Source organism: Manis pentadactyla, chromosome X (genome assembly GCF_030020395.1).
Source record: "Manis pentadactyla isolate mManPen7 chromosome X, mManPen7.hap1, whole genome shotgun sequence".
Taxonomy (NCBI): domain Eukaryota; kingdom Metazoa; phylum Chordata; class Mammalia; order Pholidota; family Manidae; genus Manis; species Manis pentadactyla.
Window position 1 is genome coordinate 145,856,659 of NC_080038.1, and position 23,998 is coordinate 145,880,656.

Consider the following 23,998-nt stretch of genomic DNA (forward strand, 5'->3'; position numbering starts at 1 on the left):
AGAAAAGCTGCTTCCCATTGTCCCCTTCTTCCCCCCTTCCCTCCCCCAAGCCCTCCCTCTCTTCCTTCCCCCCACCCACCTCTTTCCCAGCTACCACTCGGGAATTCCGCCTTCGTCAGGCTGCCTGAAGGAGCTCCCAGCTCCCAGAGCAGGTCCACGAAACAGAAAAACAACAATTGGCAAGCACAGAAAGGGAGAAACACCACAAAAATCAGGATTGCCTTTGTCTGCAAATAACCAAGGCTCCCGGCAGGGGAAGAGACTGTACTCAGCATCAAAGCCAGACATTCTCCTGTGCTTAGGACAGTCCTCCTCAGCTCAACTTCCCTGTCCCCAAGTATCTACACTGAGCAAGCTCTAGAGGAGTGTGCGTGTTTATGTGCGCGTGCATGTGCACACACACGCACATGGGGGAAGGATTACCTGTTACAGGTCTGTCCCAAATGCCAGCTGTTGACCTGTCACTGTACTTGGGAAGAAGGAAGGAGCTGATGGAGAGAAGTGTCCCTTCTCTCTGGTAACAAAGTCCCAGGCACATGCACAAAGAGGTGTTCGCACACCCATGTGCACACACACACTAGATTCTAAGGGAGAGTAGGGCACAGGGCCCTGGGGGGCTCACCGGACCTGGGCCAGGCAGACGGCCCACCCTGGAGTGCAGCCAGACTCAGACGGTGGTGACGGAGAGCAGCGGATTGTAGACCCGCTTGCCGTCAGCCGAGCGCGTGCCGTGGGCCAGCATCTCCTGGATGGTAATCCAGTTGTCCAGGATCTTCTTGTTCCGCTTCTTCATGGTTTTGCGATGGCTCAAGGCGATGATGTTGAGCTCAGCCTTGCTGTCACCATTCTGCTGCTCCCTCAGGCACTCCAGCCGGCTCTGCATCATGAACTCGCGCCGCTTCCGCTGCTCCCGAGCCCGGATTAGGTGCTGCTTCCGCTCCTCCTTGCTCCAGTAGCGACCCATCTTCATCTCGCTCACTGCATCGTCATCGGTGGTCATGCCGCTGCGCTCCTCCCGGATCTTCAGGGCTCGGGCTTTTAGGAGGCGATCACGCACTGGCCGCTTGGCCACATAGCGCGTCCCGTCGCTGCGCACCTTGACCTTCCACTCCATGCGGGGTGTTTCAGTGGCTGGAGCCGCTCCGCCGCCACGAGGGCCGCTGGCCAAACTCAAGGGGCCGTGGCCCAGCTCCTCCAGGCTGCGTGGGGGTGTCAGCTGCATGCAGCTGTGGTAGCGCTCGCTCTCCTGGCCCTGGCCACGGTGGCGCCGAGAAAGGTAAGGGCTGCCTTCAGGGCCCATGTGCTCCAGGGTCACCCCAGTCTTGGGGCTGTGGCGGACACGCTCCTCTGAGTGCTGTCTCCGGCCCACCTCGGGATCCCGGGAGAGGGATCGGAACTTAGTGGAGCCCCCCTGCAGGGGAGCTGCCTTGGGGTGGGTGGTGAGTGGGGGGCCAGAGGGGGTCCGGTTCAAGTTGGAGTTGCCAGCAGCAGCCCGCCTCAGGGGGCTCTCCGGCAGGGGCTCCGCAACTAGTGGGGTGCTGCGGCAGCTCTCCCCCGTGTTGTAGGCGCTGGTGCTGTCCTTGTCTGACTTCTCAGGCAGCTCGGAGATGTCGGACAGCTCATGCTTCTTGGGCTCACCAGCCCCCAGGTCGTAGAGACTCTCCTCCTCCAAAAGCCAGGCCTTCATGCAGCGCTCCCGCAGCTGCTGCATCTTCTGTGCTCGCAGGATGTTACGGCACTTGAACTCCAGGTGCCGCAGCTCCTCCTCCAGCATGGCCATCTCATGGCCCAGGCTCTCGTTGCGGTTGACGTCCAGGGCACTATTGCTGCTGGAGGCCCGGGCAAAGAGGAGGCCCAGCTGGTTGCCATTCTCCAGGTGGCACTTGATCTCCAGCAGCTCCCGGTAGCGCTCGTACTCCTCATCGGTGAGACCTGGGACGTCACCACCCACCAGCCCTGCCCCCTCAGCCAGCAGAGAGTCCATACTGAAGTGGAAGTCCCGGCTCTGCAGGGCTTCTCCCACAAGGCCAAACTTGCGCAGGGTCCCAGGCGTGTTGGTAGTGCTCGGAGGCTCATCCCCTAGCAGGTCATGCTCGGAGCTCTCCTCGTTGCGGGTGCTCTCATCAGTGCGGCCCACCCCACTGTCCAACTCCTGGCTGTTGCTCAGGCCTGGGCCATCATTAGGGGCCCCTTTCTCCTCTTCGTTTCCAAGCTGGGGCAGAGAGATGAGCCCCGCTCAGTCTGGGTGCCAGGGGCAGGGATGCCACCAGAGGATCGGGACTGGAAGGGCTTTTGGTCCTGATCCATTTCCCACACACCTCCAGCCCCATCCTCCTTGCCCTCCCATCACCCACCCTGCTTCCTTCCTCACCTGCTGGGCAGGGGGGGATTTTGGCTTCCGTGCATGTGGGTCCCCCTCATTCTCAGAGCCGAAGTCGTCCAGGAAGTCATCCCGGTCACTGTCCTTCCACCGCTTTGCCAGCTGCAGAGACAGACCTGTGCTGTCCCCACTGCTTTAAGGACCTCCCCAGACATCCGTCCAGTTGCCTCCTGGTCCCATACCCAGCCCTCCTGGTCTCAATGCAGCTGAATACCCCAAGAAAGGGGATGGTCCCAGCCCACTTAGCCACCAGAGCCAGAAGGGGACACCACCCACTCTATCAGTGCCAGGTATGTCTGTGACCTTGTCACAAATCAGCAGCTTCCAAGAGAGAGAAGGCCCAATGACAGGGCACTCAGGATGGCCTCCTGGGCACACGCACCTGGCTCTCGGGCCGGGCCACCAACAGGGAGATGTTGGTGTTCTCCTCCTGGCTCAGGACGGCCACCGCCTCTGCCCGGTTCTGGACGTCCACGCCGTTTATCTATGGCAAGCCAGGGGACAATCAACAAGGACACCAGAGCTGGCCACGGGGCAGGCCCTGCTTGAGCCGCAGGGATCCCCTTGCACAGAGGCCCAAGACAAGCACCTTGGGGTAGGCCAGGCTCTTGAGCTCTGGCAAGACGGAGATAAGTAGGTGTTGGGGGAGAGGACAGCCTGGCTCATGCAAAAACACATGTGCTCAACTTGCTGCCCTGATGGACAGTGACTGCATTGGGGCATGGGTGGGGACTTGATAATATGGGTAAATGTAGTAACCACATTGTTTCTTCATGTGAAACCTTCATAAGAGTGTATAGCAATCATACCTTAAAAAAAAAAGGCACATGTGCTCAGAAGACACTGTGGAATGGGAGATATGCTCAGGTGTGGGGTACAGAGGGATAAGTGCCAAGGTGCCAGAGTAGTGCAGACCCTCAATGCCATCGGATCCCATGGGCACACAGGAGCCACCCAGAGCAGTTGTGCAGGAGAGGAGACCCAGCCCCGCTTTCAGGCACAGCATGCTGCCTGGCATTAGGCTACGTTCTCAGGAAAGAGCTGGCGTCAGCTAAGGAGAGGTGGTGGGGAAGTCAAGCTCAGCAGGGGTTCAGGTCAGGCCTGTCCACCCTGCTCACCTGGATGATGCGGTCTCCCTCGCGGATCCGGCCATCTTTGGCTGCAATGCTGTTGGGATTCACCTGCAAGGCACCGTTATCAAGGGGACTTGGCACTCCCACTAAGTTGGCCTTTCAGTACGAAGGGGCAGCCTCACCTTGGAGCCCCCAAAGCCAACAGAAAGCTCCTTCCTGCTTGTTCCCCCTTTAGCTCAGAGCAGCAAGGGCTGGAACAGTGGGCCTGGCAGAAGTGGCCAACTTGCCAACCAAACGCTCCCCAGCCCCTGCCCACCACCCCCGTGTCCACACCCCCAGCTGGCACGTGCACACACTGTGTATAGAAGCCTGTTCTTTTGTGTCTGACGAGGTCCTTAAAGCAGTCATGTTAGAGGCCGGGCCCATGCAGGAAGCTGGATACTGTGCCATACTCAAAAAAGGCAGCCCTGGGGGTTGACAGGCAGTAGGATAGTCATGCGAAGAGGAACTCAATTAGGATACTGCTAGAGGGGGTGTTGTCCTCCCTCGTAGGGACTCACAGACATCTGCCACAGACAGGTGAGTACCAGGAGGGCTGGCTGCAGGACATGGAAGGGAAAACAAAGCCTGTGCACAGGGCTCCTGGAGAGGACTGCCTGGGCTGGACACACACCACAGCCACTGGCTGCTCTGGCCTCACCAGCAACCTCCCTGTGATGCTAAGCAGGCCCTACCCCTGGCAGCTAGGTCCTTAAGGGCAGTGTGGACGGGATGCAGTGGGCACTTGCCATGTGCCACACCCTGCCTCAGTACCTGCCGCCTCACTGGCATTAGACAGAACGGTACTGTCAAAGGCCAGCGTCAACGTGCTAGCACACAGGTGGGCGGCAGGGGGCTCCACTGCCTCCTGGAAGCCCCTGCCCCAGCCCCGGCCCCACCTTCATACCTCCCCCACGTAGATGCCCAGGTCCTCCTCCTCATCTGTGCGGTAGCAGACCATCAGGCCCAGCTTGTCCAGGTGGCTGGTTTTATACAGCTCCACCTCCTGCCACAAGGGGGGTGAGGGAAGCAGGGAAGAAAGCCCCAGAAACATGTGAGCAGGGATGCAGGCTGCGTGACCCAGCCACCAGCTTGGAGGGTCTCTTACCAGCCCAGATGGCACATGTGTCCAGTGGTCTCCCCTACCAAGAACGCCCAGGACACACACAAGACACATGGGATATATACGACACAGACATGCATGGCACACAGACTCACCAACACAGACTGACCACAGGACCTCACCCGTGACCTCCCCGACTCAGCCCAACTTGGCATGTGAGCCTGAGAAAGTGGCCATGCACCGGGAAGGTCCATGAGGCCCGGTTGCCTGGGAACAGCAGGACCCAGGCCTGAGCTGGGCTGTAAACAGCCATCCCAGCGCTGGCTCCTGAGGCTGGCTGCAGGCCCTGCCCTGGCCTGGCCGCCCAGCTCACCTCATATTCCAGCTCGTCTGTACGGTCTGCCTCCTGCGGGCCGCCCTCCATGAACTCCGCCGGGTCATAATACTCATGGCTGATGGGGGGTCTGCCCAGGAGAAGGGGGAGGTCAGGCCAGCCATCTACTGCCCTCACATCCTAGCCCCAGCTCCTGGGCTGGCTGGTCCCAGCACACTCAGCATGGAGCCCTGCACTGGGTGCACCCGAGCAAGGAGGCAGCCCAGCTGCCTCTTCCGAACTCCCTCCTTCTGAGCTACATGCATCCATGCAAACATCAGGAATGCTTCTTGAAAGGGAGTGTGGGGGGGAGTCCACAATGAAGACCCAGGCATGCCTAACTCTCCCTGCCCCATCCTGCTCTGTCCCCGAGCCCAGACCTTTCTAACCATGCCAGTTTGCAGGGACAGACTTTTCCAAACTGCCCAGCACTGGCCCCACTCATGCAGCACCCCCAGGAGTTATCCAGGCCCTGGAGGAGTGCTGCGGTGTGAAGGAGGCGTTCTACCTCCATGGGCAGCCCCCTCCTTACCCCAAGGCTATGAGTGGCTGCTGGCGACCCTGGGCCTACCTCCCTGCAGAGGAGGGGATCCCGGGACCACTGCCCTGCAGCCTGGGTTTAGTCTAGCAGAATCAGTCATGAACTACCAGGCTTAGATGACAGGCTCTTCTTCCAAGCAGGCCAAAGAAAGAAGATGGAGAAGTTCAGAGCAGGGAGAGGGATGGGGCAGACAAGGATGCAAGAAGACTCAAGAGGTGATGTTCATGAGGCAGAACTCAATGGAGAGACAGAGGAGGAGAAAGGACGGAGGAGGAGTTGCTGAGGGCTTCAGCCTTCCTGCAGCAGGGCCCCAGGGCGGGGCTCCCTTGGCCCTGGGGGCAGACACCATGAGAGCTTGCGTGCCAGCAGCCCTGGCCCCTGCACTGGCTGGCGTGCAGCCGAGGCTGGACACCCGGAGATTTGTGAGACCTTGGGTGCCCAAGTAAGCTCTGGAAACCAAGGAGCTTGCTTCCTGCTGGAGAGGGTTGGCCCATCGGGGTCCCCTGCCATGCCAGAGCTGCAGCAATGTAGCCTCCAATTAGCATGGGGACAGTGGCCCTCGGTGGTTTGCCCTAACTGGAGGCAGGGCCCGGAGCCCTCCTGAGGGTGACTCACAGCTCAGACAGGACGTACGGCTCCAGGATGACCATGGGCGGAGTGGGCGGCCGCAGCTTGCCCAGTGCCATGATATGCTCGAAGGTGACGTCGGTCTGAGTGCCACTGTCCACCAGCTGCAGGTCATGGCAGGAGCTGTCCCCCCGGAGGCGGGGGCTGCGCCTCAGCACCTGGATCACTAACGGCTCCTTGGAGGAGCGCAGGGCCTCCAGGGTTTGCTCCTGAGACAGCTTAGAGAGCTCCTTCCCGTTCACCTGCGGCAGAGACATGCCCCATGAGAAGCTGCCGACCCACGTCCCAACCTACCCAACCAAGGGGTCTTCTCTCCACCCTCAGTCTGCCTCCCCCTGGTGCCCTCATTCCCAGGTGAGCCCCAGTTCTCAGCCCTGCCCCCATACAGTGCCATCTGGGGATCTTGGGCCCCTCCCCGAGGGCTGGGGACTCCCAGTGGCTGCGCCCCGGGGCTGGCAGCTCTGGCCTCGCCATAGAGCATCCTTCAGCCCTCCTCCAGCAGGAGCCACCCAGGATGGTCTTCTGTCCTCCTCACTCCAGGACCTGCTTCTCCATCAGGCAGCACTGAGCCCAGAGACAGTGTCTGGAAGATCACAGAGAGTCCCCTTGGCAATGACTGAGCCTCTGCTGTGCTCATGGGACATCCAGGTGGGAGGAGACCTTGATTGCTCTTCTGATGGAAGTCAGTCAACAAATGGGCTCAGGCAGGAGGGTTGGGTAGAGTAAGAAGTTGAGAAGGACAGGATCTCTGTCCTCAAGGCAACCACAGACTGGCTGAAGGGAAAGGGCTGACACATACAGAGCCTCGTGGCCGTGCAAGGTCGCCAAAGAGAGGTGCCCTTACAAGACTACTGCCATTGACTGGGTGTTCGATGTGCATCTTCCTTGAATCCTGCCGACAACCCATTTTGCAGATGAGGAGACTGGAGCTCAGCAAGATGAAGAGAGTGAGTCAAGGTCATGAGCCAGGCTGCGCCGTGCAGTGGTCAGAGTAGGGAGGCAGGGGAAGCAGCAGCCACCAAAGGCTGGGACAAAGCAGCCTCAAGGGAAGAGCTGGATGATCCCAGGGGATGACAGAGGGCCTTCTGGGCAGAAGGCAGCAGAGATCCAAGGTGGGGCAGCTGGGTGGAGCAAGGTGTGCCCTCAAGGCAAGTGGGGGCAGAAAGCTGGCCCCAGCCCAGCCACTAATTTCTGCAGCAGACTGCGTGTGTTAGGCCCTGGGATGGTCACTTTCAGGCTAGTAAACACATGGTCACACATCGCCACCTCGAGGTCATTCTTGGAGGAGAAGCAAGCAAACGAAGGACCAAATACACACAGGCAGAATTCAGGGCGTGTGGCATGGGGTCAGTGAGGGAGTCAGAGAGCAGTTCCTGCAGCAGGGCAGGAGAGCAGAGTCTTCTCATTCCCTCAGCAGCTTGTGGAAGGTTTATTCTGGGCCTGAGAGGCCAGATACCAGCAGTGACACCCCAGATGGCTATACCCAGCGGGCAAGCGATGAATGAGACCTTCCAGGGGCTGGTAAGGAAGCACAGGGCCAGCCACACCCCACTTAGGAAGTGGGTAAAGGAAGGCTCCCTGAGCAGATGCCACCTGGGTCTGCATCAGGGAAGGGAGAGGGGGCGAGAAAGAGATGAGGGCGGCTGCTCTGCAGGCAGAAGCCAACGCCCAACAGTCAGCATAGGTAGAGTGGAGCACCTGCCCAACAGCATTCCCGCAGTGCCACCTCCCTGGCCATTTGTCCTGGGGGAAAGGGTTCTTCACAGAGATGCGCAGTCCGACTGCAAAACCGTGTCTCCCTGGCCACCATGTAACAGACGAGCCTCTAGACATCGTTCCAGGAAGCTGGCCATCTTAGCAAAGCACAGAGAGCCATGGAACCCACAGAACTACCTTTCGGCTACTTGATTATGTCCTTGTCAATGATCATTCCGGTGTTTCCGTCTTCCCCCTCCCCAAACTTCCCTGTTGTTTTGGAACAGTTACCAGCTCCCCACGGCCCTTAAGAAAAAGGCTTCCTTAAGAAGCCCAAGGGCTAAGCTGTCCCTTCAGGATCTCTAAGGGGGAGGCATTTCTTGAAACTCCCGGGGCAGGGTCACAAGTGTGCAGTAGGACACTCAGGTGACACTGAGAAAACACAGGGAATGTCTTTCTCCCTGGAATGGCCACACAGCAGCAGCGCTGCTATGGCAACTGCAGCCAGGCAGTGGGAGGGGAGTCAGGGCGGCCTGGGGTGGCAGGCAGGCGATGGGCGCACACGCAGCCTCAGCACCTCAGACGGGGACCATCCCCACGACGCCTGGGGCCCCCAGCGGCCCACGCGCAGGCTACTCCTGCAGGTGGGCACCGCAGGCTCCTTTGGCCTCCTCTCTCTCCTCTTCCTCAGTCACGGTGGGCCCCTCAAGCTAATGAGGGTGGGTGGAGGCTACCAGCAAGGTGGGGTAATTGGAGGCAATGAGCAAAGCAGTGATGAGGAAAAAGCAAGACACACATGCAAAGCCACCATTACAATATCTGACCATCAGACTGCCTGCTTAGCACCTCCGCTCCAGCCTCAACACTTGCAAGCCCAGGCCAGCTTGCCTTCAGAGGCCCCTGCCTGCACCCACTGCAGGCTCTCCCCACCAAAACACCCAGGACCCCTGCCCCACCGCCAACCCTGCTGCCACTGCTCCAAGCCCCCACCAAGCAATTCCAAATGCATCAAAGTCCTAGGTGGGCAAAGTCAAACTGCATACCCTGCAGGTGAGAGCACAATGTCTCTAGGATGCTGGAATAGAGGAGCAATTTTTAAGACAAGACATGGGCAAGCAAGAATGGAAAAGACACAAATTTGACTATGTTACAATGTAAAACTTCTAGACAACAAAAGATACCATAAACACAGTGAAAAGATAAAACAGCTAAGAAAAGATCCTTGCAATGCGTGAAACTGACAAAGAATTATTCAGAAGGTATAAAGAATTCCTACAAAACACCAAGAAAATACAAACAACTCAATAGGAAAACAGGCCTTCATGGAAAGGGAGCCTGACCCAACACAGAAGCACTCGAGAAGATGCCCCTTCAGGACGCTGGGACATGAGCAGTGTCGTCCTAAGAGCCAACGCTAGAAACAGCCCGAGGAGCCAGCATAGGTAGTAGAATGCATTCAAAAATCGTGCCATGTTCACACATCTGCTTTATGGAAATACATACACACTTATTAATAGCATCAATAGTAGGAAACACACATCACAATAACAAACCAGAGAGGAAAAGAGAAGAATGGGGCCAGGGAGGGGTGTGTGCAGGCAGCTTCCCGACTGCCTTGTAATACCTGTGTAAGGAAAAGTGCAGAGGCCGACAAGGCCCAGATTAAGGTTGGATAGCAGTACATGGGCAATGCTAAAATGATGGCCTATGCTCTTCTGTAAGCAGGAAATAGTTCAAAACATTTCAACATAGAACAGCCAGGGGCAATGGGTGAGACTTGGGGGCATGGAGGTTTCCAGACTGGGTGACTGGATATACTACCAAGGATGACATTGCCACTATTACTAACAGCCACAAACCAGTACACGCTATGGTTTACTAATGGCCGACCCTGCCAGGCTCTGTTCCAAGTGCTTTATCAGTTTACTTCTGAGTCCTCTGCACAGCCCTATGCAATAGGCACTAAGAGTGTCTCCATTTCACAGATGAAGAAACTGAGGCACAGGGAATTTAAGGAATTCACCCAGGGCCCGTCAGCCAGTGAGTGGAGGAGCTGGGACATGACTACCAGTCAGGTGCCCACCTTCCAGAAGAGCTGGAGGCAGCCCTGAGGAGCCACAGCCTCTCTGGCCCAGTGAGGGACAGCACGGGCTGGGGGCTTGGGTGGGGGGGTGTCCACCAGATGCGAGCATGGGGGGTAGGGATCAGAGTGTGATGAGGGGTGCAGCCTGGGATGGGTGAGAGAGTGGCCTTTGTGGATGGTGTGCGTGTCACTATCTGGGTACGGGTGTGAGTGGGCTATGGGTAAACTGTGTGCCTGTGGCTCCTCAAGGCCAGGTGCCCAGGGGCATCCACCCCTGGCCTACGAGCCACATTCGCTAGCAAGCAGACCCACACCAAGGCCCTGCCCAACCCTCGGCCACCATCAGGAGCCATGACAGCTCCAGCAAACACCCAGGCAGAAAGCAGAGTGTGCTGAGCACAGGGCACAGACTGGACCCTGGGGGACTCCACGTGTGGGCAGTGTGACAGCCATGTGACTTGACTTTCACCAGGCTGTCAAGGAGGCTAAGTGTATAACTCACCAAATACACTCACACCACACCTCACTTTCTGACCAGAGAGGGCCCCATGGAGGTCAAAGACTCAGGATGGGCATGAGAAGGCCAGCGAGGCCAGGGTGCCCAAGGGCAAAGGCCTGGTTATTTCTTATATTCAGAAAGAATCCACAGTTGTGTGATGGGCTCAGCCAGTGAGTATTGCTCTCAGTGAACTGGAAGGGCCCCAGGCGAAGCTGACAGCCCTTGTTTACCCAGCACATGATCCTAACTGTGAATTCTTTCTGACTTTGCCTTCATCAAGTGCAAACCACCCTCCCTTGGTACATTCCAGAAGAAGTCCACCTCATCTTCCAACACTTCACACACTTGAAAGGCCACCTGAATGTCCCACCTCCCACCACACCCCAGTTCCCAGTGGCTGTCATCGCTAGCACTCTGGGGTGGGCTGCACTGGCCTTGCCACGTGCTGGGCATTTTTCTTTGTGCCTTAGCTAGAAATTACCTTTTGGTAGCAAACCTATTGGTTTCGTTGTGCATTTGCTGGCAAACAAGCCCTAGAGGGCCACTGGCCAGAGACTTCATGCTCTCTAGTCAAGGTCTCAGACACAGGCCTGTGGCCTGCTGCTGGATGGGCCCGAGTGCATTGACCTGTGGACCACAGCTCCCACCCAATCCCAGCTGGGCTGGAAGCCACTTCACTTCCACCAAGGGCTCTGCAGAAAGGTGCCCTCACCCTGCTGGGGGAAAAGGAGGCAAGCCTTAAAGGTGCCCATTTGCCCAATTGTGGCCCAGGCGGCCCTCACACTGCTTGCGAACAGCCTGGTTTCCATTACACACTGAGTGAGGACTCACTCCCCTGGGGCCCCGGCGCTGGTAGCATCTGTAGGCCCAGTCTCCACAGGTCCCAAGACAGTGCTGGCACTAAGCATCCCTCATCCTGGCTGCCTCTCAGTCTGAATCTCGCCCCAGGGTGTAGCATGGTAAACTTGCTGGAGGAGTTTGTCAGTAACTATAACAGACCTGGAGAAAGTTCATCATACCCTTTGACCTACTAAATTTACTCTACGTAATGCATCCTAAAATAATAATCATCATTGATATTACATGATTCACAAGGATATTCAGAGCATTTTTTTATTGTGGTAAAATACCTAACAATAAAATTTACCATTTTAACCACTGTAAAGTGTACAGTCCCATGGCACTTATAAGTGCCTTCACATTGTTATGCACCATCACCTCTATCTAGGTTCAGGACTAGTTTTCATCCCCCAAAAAGGATACCTCTCATTACCCATTCTCTTCACATTCTCTCCAGCACCCGGCCCCTGGGACCCAAAAGAAAAAAGAAAATTCACCTATAAATACTATCTCCTAGAGATCACTATTGCTAAAACATTTTTTCATTTCCAGGGATTTCCTTCCAGTTTTTAAAGTATTGTGTAATACTTGATACATACCCACACACCAATGCATATACAGAACATACATACCCATGAAAATAGTTTCAAAGCCCCGTGAGCCCCTGGCACATTCAAGGCAGCAGGAAGACCCAGCAGGCTCATCCTGCCACTCCTCCCGGGCCGCCTCTTGCTCAGGGAGCTCATGCTCCCAGAATTGGTTGTTAGCATCTTTTTTTATTATTAAGGTATCACTGATATACAATCCTAGGAGGACTTCACATGAGCAGCATTGTGGTTACTACACTCACCCATATTACCAAGTCCCCCCACCCCATTGCAGTCACTGCCCATCAGCTGTATTGTTTGTTGAGAAAAATAATTGCCTACAAACTTCAAAAAAAATAGCATTGTTGGAAAATTCTCGTAATAAAATATTAAGTAAATAAACGAAAAGACCTCCTTAGATCAGTCTGACCCCAATTCTGGGAGCATGAGGTGACGCATTCTCCCTCCACAGATTCAACTTCCTGCCCAGGTGTCCAGAAAAAGGAAGGGGCAGCTCCAAGAGCCTGAGGTCCCAGTGGGAGTGAAGGAGGCCCCTGGGGGACCCTTGGGCTTCAAACTTCAGAGAGAAGAGCCTCCACCCCAGGACCTCCTGTCTGGAAGGTGAGGGGATGAACCACAGCCCCAGGGACCACTGGGAAGCTGGCTCTGAAGGCTGGAGAAGGGCCTGGCCGCGGGGCTGGCCAGTTAGCCTCAGTGGGCATCCCCCCATCCTCCCCATGACCCCCACCCCATTCCCACTGGCTCCCACTGGGACTGCACTTGCAGGAAGGGTTCTGTGAGTGACCAAGGTGTGGACCCAAATCTCCTCCAGTCCAGGATCTGAGAAGAGAACAGGAGGCCCCGGGGTGAGGGGACACTGACCCTCTAGGTCTGCCTTCAGAGGGAGCCCATGCCCAACCCAACCCCAGTGCAATGCAAGCCAAGACCAGTGGCTAGCCAAGTGGTGGGGTGAGGGTGGGAGGGGTGGAAGGGGAGTAGACAAGACAGAGATGGGGGCAGAGACCTAGCTCAACCCAAGCTCAGAAGGAGGATCAGGAGGGAGTCGTGGTGGGCATGGAAAGACCTTTCTAACAATAAAGGTTGTGGGGGTGAGCAAGGAAGGTGAGGGGTCCCAGCAGGTGGGGTGTCAGAGGCTGCAACCGGGGCGGCAGGGACTCTGAGTGCAGCCCTGGGGTGGGGGGGCACATACTCTCTGGTCCCCAAGGGGCCGAGGACAAGGGATTCCTGGGATAAGGACATGCTGCACTATCTCCATGGGGCTTCTCCAGGGAGCAGAGGAGGGAGGCTCCCTCTCCACCAGGGGCCCTCTAGGAAACTGAGGGGCAGACTGCTTCGAGCTGTAGGCACAAGGCTTGAGCCTGATGGAGTCCTAAGGGCCTGGCTGGAAGGTGGGAGGGGGAAAGAGGCAAAGATGCATTTCAGAAGGCCCATGGCAGAGAGCCCAGGAGAGGTCAGCACGTGGGCTACAGATGCACAAGTGACCTGTCATGTCAGAGGTCAGCTGAGAACCACTGGAAGAAAGAGGGCACATGTCCCTGAATGTGGCAGGCCCCCTGCCCCCTCAGAGCCAATGCTCATTAGAGCACTGGAAGAAATGAGGGAAGAGCCATGTAAAAGACAGACATGACCCCAGTGCCTGGGGAGGCTGTGGCCAGGGGCAGAGCCCTGGTAAGAAGGGCCCCTAACAAGCAGGACAGAGGATGCTGGCCATTACTTATCCTCAGGGAGTTGCAAATCAAAACCACAATGAGATATTACTTCACACCCACTAGGATGGCTGGAATCAAAAAACAAAAAACAACAGTGTTGATGAGGATGTGGAGAAATTAAACTGTCACACATTGCTTGTGGGAACGTAAAATGGGGCAGTGCATATGGAAAACAGTCTACAGTTACCATATAACCTGGCAATCCCAAGAACTGAAAGCAGGCATCCAAATGAAAAGTTGTATGCAAGTGTTCACAGCAGCAAGATTTATTATAGTCAAAATTTGGAAGCAACCTAAATGTCCACCAACAGATGATAAACATGCTGTGGCAACATCCACAAAGCGGGTCATTCAACCATATAAAGAAAGTTCTGATACATACTACAACACAGATGAAAACCATCTAGTCAAGTGAATGAAGACAGACATGAAAGGCCCCACACTGTATGATTCCCGAACAGGCAAATCTACAGGCCAGAAAGCAGAGGAGCAGCTGCCAGGGGCTTGGGGGAGGGAAAATGTCCTTAATGGGCATGAAGCTCCCTTTTGGGGTGATGAACACGTTCTGAAAATAGTGGTGTTGGGTGCACAACACTGTGGCCGTACTAAATGCCCCAAACGATAACTTCCCCACAATAGAAAAATAAGAACTGCCACGGAGATCCACAGAGGCCACAAAGCCCTTGGATGAGGGGTGCCACTAGGCAGATACAGGGGCTGGCATTGGGGCAGGGGCAGAAAAAGGCATTTTTATTCACTGTAAATTTCTATCTCCGATTTGAAGTTCCCGAGACCTGCAGACATCTCCAGTGTTCCACTTCACCTACAGGCGTCCCAAACCCAAGCCACCAAAGTGGGTGTCATATGACATTGTTAGTGAACTCGATGAGGGACTATTCTTGATCTAAATCATGAGATGGAGAAGCTCAGCTGGGGAGTAACTGTAGACACAAGAAGAAAGTCAAGGAGGCCCTTGAGACATCATGACACTGAGTGGTGGGGGGAGGCCGGGGTTCACAGCCAGCCAGATAAGTGTTAAGGAGGGGAGCTGGCAATGGGCTGAACCAGGACACAGAACGGCCCTCTGGATTTGTACAGAGGTGGGCAGCAAGGTGGGGAACACCCAGCTGGCTGAGCTGGGTGTGTAGCCAGGCCTGCATGGACACACCTTGGGGGAGATTTTGCAGAGATGTAGTGGGGGCGGCTGGGGGCTGTGGGAGAGCGCTGCATTTGGGTTTTACCAGGATACATCGGAGTGCGTCTCACTGCGGATGGGAGTTGTAAGAGAGAAACTTCATAATGCCAAAGAGAACGGGAAAAACTGTACGCACCAAGACCTTGAGAAGGATAGGGGACATTGGGGGATAGGCGAGGGGAACACGGGGTCAGGAGAAGGGACACCTGTGGCAGGTGAGGGAGACGGGGACAACGGGGAGACACGAAAGAGACGCGGGAAGCTCACCTCCATCTCCCCGCGCCCCGGGGGCTGGTGGCAGACAGAGGCCTGCTGCGCCGCTGGGCGCCGGCGGCAGAGGGCGGGGCCCCGAGCGCGCTCGCCCCGCCCCCCACCCCGTAGCCCGGCGCCGCAGACAAAGAGCGCGCGGCGCCGCGGCGGCAGGTAGAGCAGGGCTGGCGCTCACCGCCCTCGCCCCGTAGCCCGCGCTTGCCTGTAGCCGGTAGTCCCCCCCGTCCCCCGTCCCCGGCTCCAGGGAGCCTGGAGCAGCTCCGCTCCACACTTCCCAAGTACTCTGATCCGGAATCTCCGGGCAGGGGTGAGGAGGAAGGAAGGAGAGGCTGAGAAGAGAGCCCTGGCCTGCGTGACCGCGGGTTCGGTGGAGCCTGCGACTCCCTGGGAGGCCCGGGGAAGGCCCCTTTCATCACTTACGGTACCGCCTGGGGAAAGGGTTAACTACCTAATTCTAAGGGAGCCCACGGCTGCTACATTAGGACTCTCCTGACCCCATTCTGCGGAGCAGGGAACTGAGGCTAGGAGCGATAGGAAACCAGAAGTGCTGCTGGCTCTCAGCTCTACTGCCAGGAGTGTATAGGGGACACCTTGGATGCAGCTGTGTTTCTGGCTTCCTGGGCCAGGACAAGTGTCATGGAGACCTCCAAACTAACAGCACATCCCCAGGGAAGGGTAGCCTGAGCCAAAGGCAGGCTCTCTGCGCTCTCATCTTTTCAGCGGCCCAGCAGACATCTTCATTCATGGTTTCCCAAGTCCGGATTTTGAACATTGTCAATCCACAGGCACGTTGGAACATCTGACAGAGGACAGCTGCATTCCCTTCCCCCCAGATCTCCCCGGAGTGTACATTCTGCTGCAGCTGCTCTCTCTATACACACATTCACAAGCAAGATGTGGCCACTAAGGCTCCCATGTGCTGGGAAACCACAGCACCTTGAATATGCTCTGAATTTTGCACCAATAGGCACTTCCACATCTCTCCGATGTACCGCTAATGCCTTTATAGTTATTTTGGATCCAGGATCCAATCAAGGATCGATACATATTCCATTTGGTTGTTATATGTCTAGTCTCCTTTAATCTAGAACAATTTATCCATTTTTTTTTTTTACTTTCATGATACTGACTCTTGGAAGAGTCCGGGCCAGCTGCCTTAGAGAATGTCCCAGAGTGCAGATTTGCCCTCACTTTGACTAATTACTGTGTTTCTGTGCCTCTCCCACCCAACATCATCAGGAGGCACTCCCACGGTTGGGGAGGCTTGATTTGGTTTGATCACATGGTCAGTGTGGCATGGTCAGTGTGGCAGCTGCCACTTTCTCCATTGCAAAGTTGCATTTTCCCTTCCCAATGCACAAAAAAATCTGGGGTAATACGTTGAGACCCTGTGGCTATCCTGTTCCCCAACAACCTTTACCTAATGGCTTTACCATCAGAGGATGATCCTGGCCTCATCTGAGGCCAAAAAACAAAACCCACCTTAATTTATATGAATTCTATCAGGGACACAGCAGCACACTGCCATAAACATGTGACTGACGAGTGAATGGTGTGTCCCAGTTGAAGCTGTCTGGACAAGCCATGCCATCCACTCCCATAACTCTGTGCCCACCCTTTTTTGCCCAGTGGCAGGAACAAGAGAAGGAAGCACGGGATGTCTTCAACTCAAAGGTCTTTTTAGTAGTTTGGGGGTGGTGTTTGTATCTGGGTTCCTATGTTGGCTGCCTGTCTGTTACTAAGGGTCTGGGTGATGGGAAAGGAGGGTCAGTTAGCTCTATGTGCCATAGAAGATCAAATCATGTCCCTTGGGGCCCCACTTGGGCAATGCCCCTGGAAATGGGTTCGACAGGTCTGAGGTGAAGCCTTGCCCCTTACTGTAATGAACTCACTCCCTAGTGACAGCGAGTGGGATTTGGGACTTTTCATTCATCCCAAGTTCCAACCTGAAGTCCTTACTACTCAGATTGCAGTCCAAGGACAAGCGGCAAGGACATCACCAGGAAGCTTCTGTGAAATACAGAATCCCAGGCCCCACCCTAGTCCTGCTCAGTCAGATCCTGCACTTTAACAAGGGCCTGAGGGTGGAGTCAAGCTAGCCCAGAGAGTCCCCTCAAGGAACCAGGGAGGACTTGCTTCAAAGGGTGTATCCTCCCCCTTGTCACCCACCCCAAAGTTACTGAGTAGGTGGTGCCCACCCAGGGTCTGCTGAAATCTGAGCCATCTGTTCTGCCCGCTCTGCCCTCCCTGCCCTCCCTGCCTTTCCTGAGGAGAGCAGGCCTCTCAGGTACCTCTGAAGTCCTGCTTGAGAGCACAGCTGGGGAAGAGGGATGCCCCACACGCCTGTGTGACAAAGCAAAGCAATCCATGAGAGAAGGAGCATGCTCAGCCTTCTGGTGTATGCCCACCGCTCCCAGGCCGCAAGGGTGACACCACAGACACCCTCTGGCCCACCCACCTCTGAGCTAACTGGCAGTTATCAAATGATATTCTTCGTGGGGCGCTTCTGAATGCCACTGCTCAAAGCAAGCATGAGGAAGAGGCAGGTTGAGCTAGGGAGAGGAGCAAAGCCTTGTCACACCCCAAAACCAGACCCCCGAGCCCGATTCTCAAATCTTCCCTCCTTTGGCTCAACTCACATGCAGAAGGACCAAGTGGACCCCCACTGTGGTACCCGCCCATCCCCTAACTGATCTTAATCTGTTCCTCTTCTCCACAGCTCAGGAGTCCTCTTCCTGTGCTCTCCCCCCTTCTTTTGTAATAGAGAAACTCTCAGAATAATAGTGGACATTCTGGCACTCACTGGACACTAACGTGTCCACAAGGAAGGTCTTCACCATCCAATTTTCACACTTCAACAATGGACCAGAAGGCAGCAACCCCACCCCACCACCTGAGAAATGAGACTCAGACCAGTCCTTATCAGCAAACACTGCTTATTTCCTCATGACAACGAGGAATGACCCTAGCAGGCAGGCCCTCTTTATTCCCGGTTAGCAGGTGAGGCAACTCAGCCACACTGAGCCATTCAGCACCACCACATTGCACTGTGTTCCCCGGCAAGGACCCTGAAATGGAAGAAAAGACCGACTCAATCCCAGCAGGGACACGTGCTGGGCTAAAGTGCTCTTGTGTGCGTTTTTTCCTTTGGTGTGTGTGTACATGTATTTCTTGTTTTCAAAGCTTTACTGACTGAGGTATGATTGCCATATGATCCACTGCATCCACTTAAAGAGTACAGTTTGCAAGGTTTGGATATGTTGTATATATACGCCTGTGAAACCATTACCATCCACAAATCAAGAGAGCGACCATTACCATCATCCCTGAAGTGTCTCCATACCCCTTTCTCACCCATCCCTGCAAAAGCTGATCTGCTTCCTGTCACTACAGATTAGTTTGCATCTCCTAGCATTTCCTACCCATGGCTCAGACACTCCTGGAAACTGAGGAAAGGCAGGCAGGGCATTTAAAAATTCCGGGGACAATGGGAACATGTGGATCCCCTGCGCAGATGATGGCTACTGGAATTGAGCGCCGCATTCCAGCACTCTACAGTGATTTCCAGAGGGCCTACTTCATGCCCGGCACTGTGCTCAGTGCTGCGGGTGTTGCAGCATGCACAGCAACAGAACCAAATCCCTGCTCACAGGAAACTCCCACTCCTGTGACAGGGAGCATGTCAGGTGGGGAGAGACGCCATGGAAGAGGAAGGAGGATGTCACAGACTGAGAGGCATACAGGCATACTGCCCTCCACCCGGCTCTTAGTTTGATCCGCGCTTCTCTACCCAGCTATTGCCTATTTGTTTCCAGTCAGCCTGCCCATTATAAAAAGGCCTTAGGGGAAGGGGGCGAGGAGTCTGTGGTGTTCCAAGCTGGAGCCCCCCCCCACAGGATGGTGGCTGGCACAGCAGGGGCTCAGCAAGGAGGTGCTGGAGGAAAGAAGGCCAGGAGAGTACTGGAAAGGATGGAGGGCTGTCCTCCAGCCTCTCCTAATGCAGAGGCAAGATGAGCAGTCCTGATGCGCTGGTCCTTGAGGCTGAAAAGAATAACAGAGGTCTGGCCTGGCACTTTGGGGAATGAGTAGAGTGAGTTGGAGGCCAGTTTCCTTTGTCATAGAGGCCTCCTGTGCACCTGGCCTGCCAGCAAGTATGTGATGATGTCAGAGTGGGGGTAACGAGATCAGGAGGACTGGGGTGGGAGGGGAAAGACCAAGAGGCAGAGAGACAAGCTCAACAGAGTAGGGTGTGATTAGATCCGAGTCAAAGGGCTCACAGTGTCAAAGAGGACACCAGCCCAGCAAGCAGGGGCACCAGGAAAGGCTCTCAGAAGGTGTTTCATGCCTCTGTGCTAGGTGAGGCTGCCTGCTTCCTTTCCACCTTTTGTGACCTGGCTCTTTCCTCTTCCTAACTCAACATGCATGACCCCCTCCCCAAGAGTCAGTTCCAGATCTATCAAGCTCCCCAGCCCCCAGTGCCCACGCTTGGTTAAATGTCCTTGGGGGACTGGGATAATAGAAGTGGAGCTGGAGTGCTGACACACCACACTTACAGTTCCTGTGGTAGCCATTATCAAGCAGAATGAATGGCCCAAACCACATGGTCATCTCAATAACCACACAAAATCTAGCCCTTCAGGATAAAAACGCTCAAAATAGGACTAGAAGGGAACTTCCTCAATCTGATAAAGAACATCTACGAATACCCAGAGCTGACTTGATACTCCCTTGTGAGAGACTGGAAGCTTCCCCTCTTAGCTGAGGAGCAAGGTAAGGATGCCCGCTCTCACCACTTCCATTCAACACTGTACTAGAGGTTCTAACCAGAGCAAGTAGGCAAAAAAGAAAAGAAATAAAAGGCGCTCAGATCGGAAAGGAGTAAAATATCTCTATTGTCCCATGACATGATCCTATATAGAGAAAATCCTAAGGAATCCGCTAAAAAACTATCAGAGATTATAAATAAATTTAGTAAGGTTGCAGGATACAGGATCAATATGCAAAAATCAATTGTATTTCTGTAGAATGCCAATGAGAACGATGAAAAGACAATTAGGAAAACAATTCCACTTACAACAGCATCACAAAGAATAAAATACTCAGGAATAAAGGTTATGTGTTAATGGCAAGTGGTACAGGTGTGTAAGTGCCTTTCTGTGGGGCTGCACTGTGTCTTGGTGGGGTCCCTCTCTGGAAAGGAGCAGAGGCCATGGACAGGTACAGGTGAGACTGGGAGAGGGGCCACTGAAGGGAGGGGTGGAGAACCAGAGTTTAAGGAGTGCTGGAGCCAGTCAAGGGGTCCTGGAAGCTGACTGGTCTTTTGGGACAAAAACTTCCTTTTCAGGTAAGAAGAGGTTCAAGCCAGAAACTCTCCTTGCTGTGCCTGGGGCTCCAGCCTCCACAAATAGGATAGGCTAATCATTTTCCCTGCTTTCCGGAGTCTTTTTATTCAATCCTCTTTAGTTTTCCCTGAATTTCAAAGGATAGTTCCTCTTTTAAAACTGCATCCAGTCTCCCAGTCTATCCAAAGTTCTGCAGGAGCTTTAAAAGGAAGCAGTGTCCCCAAGGATTGGTTGGGATGGCTGCAGTCCAGACCGGGAAAAAGCAGAGGGTGCAGGCCTGCGGGAGCCCTCCTCCTGGGGGCCTGATTGCCCAAGGGTTGGGGCTCTCTCTTAAGGAGGACGGTCCTCCTCACGTTCACCTCAAGCCCTCCTCCAACATGGAGACGCCCTAAAGGCAACATCCCAGGCTGAGCTGTGGCAGCCTCCCCTCCACTGCCCTGGGAGGCCCGAAGGGTCACCACAGTGTCTCGGCCCAACTTGGCTCATTTAAGATCTGTAATGCAGCTCAGGTTGTCCTCTGCTGCTTTCCACACATCTCCAGGAGATCTGCCTTAAATGAAGTACTACAACCCCTCTCCAAGGAAGTCAAAACCCAACTGCTTTGGAATCGTTTGCCATTTTATGGAATGATTCGAAGAAAAGCAGTGCGTGAGGCCGCCCCGCTGCCCACCACTGGGATTCCACCGGACTGCCGGAGTCCCAGGTTGGGTCATTCCGAACCCCATCCCACGAGCTTTCCAAATGGCAAGAGCCAGAGCCGAGCTTAAGCAGGGAAGAAGTGGGGAGGGGGGTGCTGGTTAAAGATAGCGGAGGGTCCGGAGAGCGGAGGTGCGCCTCCAGACTAGGGCAGGCAAGATTCCGGGTCCTGCCCTCCTCCCGCTCACGGAGGCCAGGAAAACTAGGCTTACAGCGCGAATGCCGAGTTCCCGCGGCCTCCCCAACCCCCTGGTGCACTGATTCTTCCCCCTCACCACGCCCCCGCCGATGCCAGTAAGAGGTCCCCCGGTTATTCGAAGTAGACCCCATTCCCCCAGCCAACGCCGCTTTGGTCCGCCACTTGCTCCCCAGTCAGGACCAATAAACCAAGAGTTGAAGCGCATACCTGTCGATGCCGGGCCTGCCCCTGGGTCCCAACTCACTCTGACCTTGAACTCCCTCCACTTAGCCCTGGGGACGTCTCAGGCCAAGGCATCCAGAAGAGTTCTCTAAGTAGTTCTCAGGGCGCATACATGAAGTATACACACGCGGGGCCGGAGGAGCCTCCGCGCGCACACAGACGGAGCACAGGCACGCACTCACGAAGTCACTCCACGCACAGGCAAGAAGACCCACTCCCAGCCGCGGGGCTGGAGCCCGGGTCTGAGCGCGCGGCCCGGCGTCTCCCCTCCCAGCCCTACCTGCCCACCACGCAATGCCCGTCCACGCCCACGGCCCAGGGCCCGAGGCCCTGCGGGGCTGAAAACAGGCCCGGCACCGAAGCCCGCAGACGGCCCTCCCCGCTGACCCCGGCGGCAGCCAGTCACCCGGGACACCCAAGGCCTAGGAACCCGACGTTTGGGCAGGGTCGGGCCAAAAGTGGGAGCCAGGGTAGGTATCCCAGGCCCGGCGGGGTCCCGGCCGCTTGCTTTCCTTCGCCCGTGGCCCCCGGGGGACCTGGATTTGGCCGCCCCCAGCGCCGCGGACATCCAGCTCCTTCCTTGCGTCCAGGGTCCAGCCCGGCGAGCGGAGGCGGGGAACCAAGCCCGTTGCTATGCAACCTCCATCCCGCGCCGGCGCTGGCACCACCTCGCCTCCTGGCTCCGAGCCTCGGGTGCAAGGGAGCCAGCGCCAGGCCGAGCCCAACTTCCCAACCTGAGCTAACCAGGGCCCTGGGCTCGCTTCCCAATCTACTCAGGGTGCCCAAGGGATGCGCCTTGCACCCCCATCCCCACGCCTCCCCCAATCTGTGACTGGATCCCACGGAGCGCCAACAGCCGCAGTCCCAGAAATTGAGGCGAGGATAGCTCCCTAGCTCGTCCTCTTCGAGCCCTCCCCGGGGCCAGCTTCTTCCCCAGGTGGCGCCCACGCCCCACGCCCCAGCGGCCCAGGCGCCCTACCTGAAGCATCACTTTGTACTGCTCCTCCGGTTTCTGGACCACGCACATATTACATCCCATGGTGCTGGCCGGCGAGGGGAGAAGGGCGGCAACGGGAAAACGCCTTTCAAAGGCCCGTGCGCGGGACCTCGGGTCCCGGGCCGGGGCCTGCGGCCATACCCAAGCGCGGGGGCGGGCCGCCTAGCGGGGGAGGGGCGCACGCCCCCGGGGGAGGGGCGGCTCCACGCCCCTCTGGTTAACTCTTCGCGGGCTGAAGCTAGGCGCAGGCATGCTCCCTCGCACCGGCCAGAAGAAAAAGGGCAGCGGGGGATGGGCAGGCGAGCCGGGCGTTGCTTGGCGACGACCCCCCAGGAGGCGCAGGGGCGCGCCGGGCCGCCAGGGGCCGTCAAAGGCCGTAGGTCGCGCGCCTCCCCGCCCCGGGGGCCCGCCGTTGCCTTTGCCGCCTCCTACTCCTGCCCATGGCCGCTGGCATCGGGAGCCCAGCCCTCGCGCTCAGCGCCGCGGCCCGGCCCGCCGACGGAGGGACGGCGGCGCGGCGGCGGCCCGCGCCCGCGCTCCCGCCTCTCCTGGCCACGCTCTCGGCGCTCCCGGAGCTCGCGGCTCCCGCTCTCCGGCCAACAGCCGGCTCCGCGGTCTCCAGCTCCCGCCCGGGCCTACGGGCACGCGCGCGCGGCCGCGGCGGGGGAGGGGCGCGGGGACGGGGCGCACGCGCACGGGGAGGGGAGCGGGGCTAGGTGGGAGAGTGAGCGGCGGGAGGCAGCGGGAACCGGCGTGGAAAGCCGGGGACGGGGCCTTGGCCCAGAGCGGGGTGGGGGTGGGGGTGTCCCCGAGGCCCGCGGCGACCAGCCTCCCCAGGCGCCTTGCCGAGGAAGTGCGGCCTGTGCGGTGCGTGCCCGGGAGACCGGGTCCTGCTTGGGGAGCGCCTCCCGGGATTCCCCCGGAGAGCTCGGGACCTCAGGATGGGCGCGATTTCCGCCCCTGTCCCTGGGCCTCCACGCGGCAGCCCGAATGCCTGGGGCCCTCCCTCCTGCTTCCCTTTAGTGAAATGACTATTTCCTTCAGTTCCGCCGTTTCCTCGCTGTCGTTGAAATGAACACCTTTGTTAAAATCTTACTTAAAGAAAAAAAGAAAAAGCGTGAGATGGGGTGGGTCGTGGAGGGAGGGCCGGCCTCGCGACTCCGGACGCCTAGGGGCCCTTGGGCGCATAGGACTGGCCTGCCTGCGCCCACTGCCTACCTGTGTTTATCTCAGCCCCAGCCCGCGCTTTCACGTTGCTTCCATCCTTTCCTCTTCTCTCCCACAATCTGTCGTCTCTTCTTGTTCAAGCCTGGAGACAGAAAGACCTTTGCCTGGAAAGCAGCATCGAGTCCGAGGGCTGTGTTCCCAATGGGTGCCAGGGTGAGCTGCTGAGCTGCAGACCCCTGGCTTCAGAAGAACACTCGATTACATTGCTACGCGCTTCATTTCCAGGCTTTGGTGACAGAATCATTAGCCACACAGGGCTGTTTAATTAGATGGCAATTGGGGAAGTCCCCCTCCACGGCCCTGCTTTGCTCCCTGACTCC

General features: G+C 56.7%; 1 protein-coding gene across 10 annotated transcripts; it reads right to left on the reverse strand.

The window, feature by feature from the left end:
* Positions 1-59: 59 nt before the first annotated feature.
* PDZD4 (PDZ domain containing 4) lies at positions 60-23,026 on the reverse strand. 10 transcript variants are annotated; one of them, XM_036887161.2, is made up of 9 exons: positions 22,434-23,023; positions 6,085-6,338; positions 4,929-5,019; positions 4,400-4,498; positions 4,014-4,052; positions 3,499-3,561; positions 2,763-2,864; positions 2,372-2,482; positions 60-2,212 (listed from the first exon to the last, which is right to left on the reverse strand). In XM_036887161.2, exons 1-9 carry the CDS (start codon positions 22,491-22,493, stop codon positions 668-670), a joined length of 2,364 nt encoding a protein of 787 aa, XP_036743056.1. In that variant the 5' UTR covers positions 22,494-23,023; the 3' UTR covers positions 60-667. The 10 variants fall into 10 exon arrangements, with proteins under 10 accessions (XP_036743056.1, XP_036743052.1, XP_036743051.1 ...); XM_036887157.2 differs by lacking the exon at positions 22,434-23,023 and adding an exon at positions 21,885-22,219 and having other exon boundaries at positions 6,103-6,338; XM_036887156.2 differs by lacking the exon at positions 22,434-23,023 and adding an exon at positions 21,885-22,217.
* Positions 23,027-23,998: the final 972 nt, after the last annotated feature.

What these genes read in the sequence shown, in the direction of transcription:
- PDZD4 (XM_036887156.2), bottom strand. Translation starts at nt 22,022, where the DNA reads ATGTCCGCGGCGCTGGGGGCGGCCAAATCCAGGTCCCCCGGGGGCCAC. An exon ending in CGACCCTGCCCAAACGTCGG is followed by an intron (nt 6,339 to 21,884) that starts GTTCCTAGGCCT and finishes TCTCTGCCGCAG; the next exon opens with GTGAACGGGAAGGAGCTCTC. An exon ending in AATCCCCCCCTGCCCAGCAG is followed by an intron (nt 2,213 to 2,371) that starts GTGAGGAAGGAA and finishes TCTCTGCCCCAG; the next exon opens with CTTGGAAACGAAGAGGAGAA.